The 7622-nt window shown below is 40.5% G+C and overlaps 2 protein-coding genes across 3 annotated transcripts in view; both read right to left on the bottom strand.

Annotated features, from left to right (window-relative positions):
• Positions 1-225: 225 nt before the first annotated feature.
• LOC126854775 (uncharacterized) lies at positions 226-5293 on the bottom strand. Its single transcript, XM_050601825.1, has 6 exons — positions 3225-5293; positions 2938-3039; positions 2626-2844; positions 1139-1459; positions 967-1077; positions 226-544 (listed from the first exon to the last, which is right to left on the bottom strand). The coding sequence occupies exons 1-5, from the start codon at positions 5151-5153 to the stop codon at positions 991-993; spliced, it is 2658 nt and encodes an 885-aa protein (XP_050457782.1). The 5' UTR covers positions 5154-5293; the 3' UTR covers positions 226-544; positions 967-990.
• Positions 5294-5948: 655 nt separating this feature from the next.
• Positions 5949-7622, bottom strand: part of LOC126854820 (uncharacterized) — a 280406-nt gene continuing 278732 nt past the window's right edge. For both annotated transcript variants that reach the window (XM_050601907.1, XM_050601908.1), the window contains exon 6: positions 5949-6216. In XM_050601907.1, coding sequence (XP_050457864.1) covers positions 6160-6216 — 57 coding nt within the window. In that variant the 3' untranslated portion in view covers positions 5949-6159. The remainder of the gene's footprint in view (positions 6217-7622) is intronic.

Here is a 7622-nt window from a genome sequence, read left to right as displayed (position 1 = left end):
GTCCGCTGCGCTGCGTTGCCAATGAATTAATTCGCGCCGTGAAATCGGACTGTTAATCCAATCTACACGCGAAATCAGGAATGATGATGCAGGCACAAGAGCGTTGCCCCGCGCTTTTTAACCGATATCCATGCATCCTCATTCGAGTGAAAAATTTCGACGAGCAAGAAACAAAAAAAAAAAAGTACGCGACTCCACTCGATTTCTATTTACGTTACGTTTCTCTCGCGAGGCGCGACGATCATTAGCCGAGAATTAGGTTCCGTAATTGAACGTTTGTCGAAATTTCGCCGGGAATTGTTTGCGATTGAAGCGTCCCACCGGCGGTCTACGGGACGGTTAACCGTTCGCCGCATACAGGAAATGGGCGTTCTGCGTCGTGTCATCATGTGGTCGTATCGGTTACACGAGCGTATTTGGCGCCGGTATACAGGGCGTGATGTGGCGGAGCCAACTTAAAGCATCGTGCGATTTCTTTTCGTGCGCGTTCATCTTCCTCCTCTATTGCAGCGGCGAGTCCGCCCGATGTGACAGCATGAGCGATCTGCAGGGAAATAATTCTTATTTTGTTATATAAATTTTTAATTTTTTTAATCATCATTTAATATTTAATATTAATTATTTAATGATTGCACGCACAAACTTATTATTATTTATTGCAATCATGAGATAATAATTAAAAATTTATACGTTATTATATTTTGATAGAATTTTTATTAATTATATTATTATATATTATAATTTTTAATAATAGAATTTTATTATAATTTATATATAATCATATTATAAAATAACAGTTGTTCCCCTTCTAATTTTTAATAATATAATATTATCCCCTTTGAAGGGAAATAATTCTTATTTTATAACGTGAGATGATATATAAATTATAATAAAATTATATTATTAAAAATTGTAATACATAATAATATAATATTATAATTAATATATTATTATCACTTGTCATACTGTGGAGCGCTGCAAGCTTCAATGCTACCGATTTGCTCGTCTGTTTCCGGTCCGGTATAATTTAACGGCGCGTTTCGCGCGCCTAGGAGTTAGTGCCTCCGGTAGCGAAATCTGAAACATAACGATAACGAAATTAAAGAGAGAAATTTATCCTTTAGCTAGGCGAACTTACGTCGTAATGCTCGCGGAACCACCTCACGAAAGCTTTGACGCTCTCAAGATCCATTATGTCGTCCCAGACCACATCCATCGTCTCGAGATCCGGCATCACGTGCTCGCATCGCAGCCATCTCTCTCTCACCCGATTTTCGGGAGGTACGAATTGAAGCTCCCAGGGTATCGCGGTGCCAAACGCTATTGTTTTGGCCGGCTTACTCTCAGCCTTAGCATCTCTAATCAGCTGCTTCCTGGTCATGGCAAGCTCGCCCGCATCAGGACATTGTCTCGCTGCGGCTACCCCGTTGGGTACCATCGGCATTTCCTTCATCGACATCTGTCTCAAACAGAGGCGCGCGATTAATATAATGAAACACGTGACACGGGGGAGAAATTTCGTGTCATTGAAAAAGCTTTCTGTTAATAATAATTCTGACTTATTTAAGTGGGAAAACGACCAGTGTAAAAAAGACTATTTTGAAGAATTTTTTTCTGTTAAATAATTGATTCTTTTTTTAAATCACGTTATTAACATCACAAAGTACATAATTTAAACTACTTTTTGTGAAATTTTTGTTGAAAAATATTAATATTTATAGCTACAATAGCTAATAGTGTGAGTCGCTTTGAAAAAACGGGCGCACGCGTAGCGAGCCAATGGAAGTTCCAAAAAAATCAAACATTTTCTTAAAATATAAGACAATGGAATTTTTGATGGAATAATTTGTTTCTTTATAATGTTAAAAAAACAGAGATCAGTGTCTCGCCAATTTTCGGTACTTTTTTCTTCAAAACTTCGCCATTTTGTAACAAATGACTTTTTATTCAAATCCATACGGGCGACTGAAGCTATTGTCTTATATTTTAAGAAAATATTTGGTTTTTTTGTTTCAGAGCTTTTGTTGCCCCGTCACGAATGCGCCCATTTTTTTTTTTTTTAGACTACTCATAGGCTGTTGTAGTTATAAATATTAATATTTTTTATTTAATATATTTTATTATATATTTTATTAATATTAATATATTTTAACAAAAATTTCACAAAAGTTCAATCTTTGTGATGTTAATAATGCAATTTAATAAAAGACAATTATTTACCATAAGAAAATCGTTAAAAATAGATTTTTTTCAGCTGTTACATTCGTTTGCTTCTTTAAAAAAAAAAAAGTCTAAATATAACAAATATAAGAAACGAGGCAAAAGAACGATTAATGAGATCATTGATTATGCTGTCAAAATATAAAATTGAATTTTTATATCATTAATTAATTAAATGTGTAATCTCGATATTTTTTCGTGGAAAAAGGAAAATGATTTTCTTTGTGAAAAGCTCGGCGCGTTTCATTCGCGAGAAGCGAACTCAACCGGATTGGTCATCTAATATCGCGCAAAAGTTATAATTCAAATCTCGCACATGTGTGTATACGTCATGTATCATGCATCGCATTACGAATGTTGCTGCAGGATGTATAGGAATCCGCTGGGCGCTTTATTCCTATCTACCTCCATCGTTCTACTGGCCTCGCCCGTAAAGACAATTTCGAACATGTCTCCGAGGACCTCCTCGTTGACGAGGATGCTTTCCGTGCCGCCTAAATCGCGCAGCCATTCGCAAAATTCACGGCATATCCTGTCCGTGATATTTTTGGTTCTCATGTCGAGGGTGGCCTCGGGATCGTAGCCTTTGAGATCGTCAGCTGTTAAAGGACGCCAAGTGACAACCTGCGTGCGGGATGGTGAATTGCGAAATTAGAAGGCGCGGGCAATGGTTTCAGAGAAAGCGTGTGAGGTCGATGATGTGATTTCGTCGCCTACCTTGCGCCTTGGTTTCCTCAGAAAGAGAGCGTAAGGATTTAATCGCGCTCGAGCTCGTTCAAGCTCTGCTCTCGTCGAAATTTTGGTCGTCGGGGGATGCACCTGCGTGCATATAAAAGCTTACTTTTCCCCCTTCAGTTAAAAGTTAACTTTTGAATTTTTTAACTTAACTTTTTAACTAGTTCCCACCCGACCCTGATATTTATTAATGAGAAATCGACTTTAAATTTGTTATAAAAACCGCTAGAATAACCGATTAGTTAGAGAGAATATCTCGACATACGTACCACCAAGTCGAAGGGGATCGCACCTTCTTCTTCGTCTTCTTCTTCTTCCTCGACTTCTTCTTCTTCTTCTTCTTCTTCTTCTTTCTCTTCTTCTTCGGAAGACGACGCACCCTTCACTCTTTCTCCTTCCCTCGGATACCATAGCGGCATGCCCAATAATGGCGCGATGAGATTGTAGGATTCGAGCGGCAGGACACGTCTTAGCAAACGGGTATTGCAAACGAGGGGCTGCGGCGTGGAGAAAATAAGGTCAGACGGGAATTTGTCGGGGTCGAGGTAGCGTTTCGAGTCCGCCAGCAGCTTCACTAATCTCGCGGTTAATTTAGCGCGCCTCTTGGTCGACGCAGTCGCCTCGGCGCACTGTCTTATCAATCGCGAGGCAAATTCGTCCGCCAGACTTCGCAGCATGTCCGCGGCCGACGCGTCCCCGCGAAATTTCGCACCCTCGAGAAATCGCGAGATTTCCGCCACCGTCGACAGCGGTAGTAATCCCGTCCGTCTCTCCGAGTCGGGGAAGACCGACTCGAAATCTATCTCCTCCGCGAAAGAGATTACTCCTCCTCGCTCATCTTCCGCCTCGCCTCGAGAAATCTCGGATGTACCTCTCGCAGCGTCCTTCGATAAATCCTCGATGCTCGCGCAACTGTAACCCCTCCTTAGTCGATCCTTTGACGGAGATTTTACGATCGGCGATATCAGCTGCTGCTCCGACTTAACTTTCAAAAGGGTTCTCGAGCTCTTTAAGGATATATCCGTCTCCTCGCCGAGTCTCTTAGGCTTTTCGCCGCCCGGTTTCGGCTGCGATTTTTCCGTCGATGTTTTTGGCACGGCGATTTTCACGTCGTCATAATATTCCTCGTCAGATCTCTCCTTCGTTGCGGTCTCCATAAGAGCGATTCGTGATTCCATGGTGGTGGGTTTTCTGCCTTTCAAGGCACGCAGAGGCTCCATGCTCGGTAGAAAAACCGTAGGCAGATGACAGGGCGCCATGTTTTTGTATCGCGACGGATCGTCCAGTGCCAATGGCGATGACGTCTCGTCGTCAGAAGTGTGCACTTCCGAGGACGAAATTTTCGACGGCTCCGAGGACATCGAGATCGAAATGGAAGCGGCCTTCAAGCTCTTTGGACCTTTGGATACCGACCTTTCCATAGGTTTTGCCGTTTTATTCTTAGATTGATTTGGCTCGATCTTTGAGGTCGAAATCGCGATATCTTCTCGTTCCACTTGATGCGACAGAGACGTTGATTTGTCCGATGGAGCCACAATGTTTTCTGGATATCTTAGCATTTCCTTCTTCCGACGGTACATCTTTTGTAATTCCTCGCGAAGTTCGTCGCAGCTGGACTCGCTGTCGCCTCTCGCCTCAATTTCCGCCAGCAATGTCGTTTGCGAGGGGACAGCCCCGTCCGTCCTCCTCAGGGATTTATGCATGCAGGATAAGCATCGGTCGCGGTTCCTGCGTTGAAAGCACGACCCCTTCGGAAGAGCATTTAAAATGCTCGCCGAACGGCTCTCCCTTATTTCGTATCTGGCGAACTTTGCGCTGAAGGCGGACCCCTCCCCCAACGATCTCGCGGGTATCATCGAGAATCTACCGGAGCTCGATCTGAAGAGCTTATACTGAGCGCTTTGCCTGCCGATATTCGGAGTCCATGTTTTTCTCAATCGCCTCTGCATCTCGCGGAAGAAGGGGGACTCCGAGCTGCGAGTCCCGGATTCGGGATCTTCCCTCTCGGCCACGTAAGGCATGTCGTCCGTATCTACTATCGATCTGTCGGTGGAGGAGCGCGATCTCTTCGACGTCTCTTCCCACATTTCGGGCTTGAAATTTAAATTTTTGCCCAGCCTCACGTACCTCAGAGCTTTGTACGCGCATTGTTTTGAATAATTTAAGAATTCCTGCGTATTCCTGCCGATCGTCCTCATATCATCAGATTGCGTTTGAATATTGGGTGTTGCGTCCCGTCATTTTGATTCATCGATAAACCTTTGCCGAGTTTTAGGAATGTTTGAATATTTCTGTAATTTTGGACATTTCGTCATTAATTTATCAGATGATGTTTTAATTCTTTGAGGCTGAAACGATGACGCAATTTTTACATCTTTTGCGTTCCTCCTCTCTTCTCTTGGTTTCTTGCCGAGATAAAATTTAAAATCTGATCTAAGATTACGTTGTTTCTCCAGCACATTATCCTCTTTAAGTTCTATCCTTGCAATTTCATTCGCGGTTAAATCAATAACATTATCCGGATGGTACTCCAGTTTCTTTCGTGGCGAAGCAATCTCTTTGATCCTTTGGTTTTTGGCAGAAGTTACTTTGCTTTTAATTTTCTCATATTTATTAGAAACATTCGGCAGTAGCGGCAATTTAATCAATTTCCTATCCGATAACGTGCTAGCTCTCGGATCGTCTCTCAAATACTTCTCGATATCGTCGTCGAAAATTTTTATGGGAGGTTCGTATTTGTGAAGGGGACACGTTTTCTTTGAATACACTTTCCGATCCCCCGATCCGTCATATGGCGCGATAGAATTCTTGGTAGGAACATCTAGGAGCTCTGATTCTTTGCACGAATCCACTTTTTTTATCGTACATTTATCTTCAACAATAACACGTTCTTCCTCCGCGTTTGCCTTGGCGATCGTAACTGCATCGCTTTTGGATATCCTTTTTAATGGCGTGGGAGGGGAAATTTTAACTATCGGTTCTACGGTAGGACGAGCAGTCTCACCGTCTTCTTTTGGAGGGATATCTGTTGTTCTAGAGGATTTCTGATCTACGAGAGGTACGTTCTCATCGAAACCTTGGGAAGTGCGAGGAGGGTCAAAATCTACGATATCGCAAGGATCTGTATCTGAATCGTGCAAGGTGGAAATAATAGGAAGATAGGATTTTTGAAATGAATCACTTACTTTAACCAACCTTGTTTCTTCATCGTCGCAAAACTTCCTCCAGTACGTTCTTGTCTTGGGAAAGGGACAGCCCCATCTGTAGCAAGGTTATACATTATCTATGAGACAAAAAATTATGTAATAATTTTCACTCAAAGTATTTAATACATATAAATTTAATCATCAGTTATCTTACGGTTCTCTCTTGACAAGGCTTACTAAAGCTATGAATTGATAAGTGAAATAATTAATAAATAAGTTTATTTAATGCTTGAAAATTATATTTACAGCGTATATGGTTTTCATACCAATTTCCTGTGTATTATTTCTATATTTAATTAACGTACTCTATTTTATCTACAGCACGTGGTTTATGCATTGCGTAGCCACGTCTAGATTGCTTCGGTCTTGATAGATGAGACATCCCGTAGAATTTTATGATATTTCTCACGATTCTCTAATAGATCGATGAGGTTATTTGCACTAATAAATTTTTTATATTTAATTAAACCGCATTTTTCAATGCTCTCCCGTGATCATCGACATGGACTACTGAAGGTATCCAGTTTTATTTATCGATCAAACAAATTGGAGGGTGAGGGGGGAGGGGGTGGGGGGCCGAATACAGTGAAGCACTGCGGGATATTATTTCCATGACGAGCTTCTGGATACTGGGAAGAGATGGTGGTACTTCCTTCTGAAGTTTCGTATTGATCGCGCGTAGATTGTCGAGTTCTATGTCATCGACTGACGTTCAACGCGTCCCCAAGTTTGCTCTCCATGATTTTGTAGCATCGCTCTTGTCAATGGATGATCAAAACTGTACCTCTTGTGGATAATACCAAAGGACATTAAATTGTTATCTTGTCAAGATTTAAACATTTCCTAGGGTATCGAAATGTTTATCCCAAAAATTGTATACGTCTAATTTAAATATTTTACATTTTATACATATCTACAAATGCAAAATGCACACATATATAGATTTTGATAAATACAAAACAATTTTATTATTATTATTATTATTATTATTATTATTATTATTTTTTAGTGAGATAAAAAAAGAGGAATAGTAGAATTTGCATTAAATTCGCAATTATCAGTGATTTATTATTTTCATATTGTTTAGATTTTGAAGAAAAAGTTGAATGAAAAATGTGTGTAATAAATTAATTTTTTTCATACAGTTTTTTATACAAAAAGAAAAAAAAAATACATCTTGAAGCATTATATTAATTTTAATTGCAAAAGCGAGGCATCTTTCTAAACCGGGTATTACATAATTATGCAACTTTGGGGTATATCAACTGCCAACTAATAAGCTGCTGTGTAAATTATGGCAACCGAAGGAACTTGGAAACTTCCAACGAGCCCGCATATGTATCTATTTTGCAATAAATAGAATGCATTGCGCTAACAAATAAGTTACGTATATAATTACGTATACAGTTACGCAACGAGGAGTTTATACTAACATTTATGTTGATCTAACGACGAGGGACA

This window comes from Cataglyphis hispanica, chromosome 14, assembly GCF_021464435.1.
Source record: "Cataglyphis hispanica isolate Lineage 1 chromosome 14, ULB_Chis1_1.0, whole genome shotgun sequence".
Classification (NCBI taxonomy): domain Eukaryota; kingdom Metazoa; phylum Arthropoda; class Insecta; order Hymenoptera; family Formicidae; genus Cataglyphis; species Cataglyphis hispanica.
This window is presented reverse-complemented; position numbering and strand designations above follow the sequence as displayed.

Coding starts and splice junctions, on each gene's coding strand:
- LOC126854775 (XM_050601825.1), bottom strand. CDS start 5,153: ATGAGGACGATCGGCAGGAATACGCAGGAATTCTTAAATTATTCAAAA. Junction 2,845..2,937: donor TGAGGAAACCAAGGCGCAAG/GTAGGCGACGAA, acceptor TCCCGCACGCAG/GTTGTCACTTGGCGTCCTTT. Junction 1,460..2,625: donor AGGCCAGTAGAACGATGGAG/GTAGATAGGAAT, acceptor TGTTTGAGACAG/ATGTCGATGAAGGAAATGCC.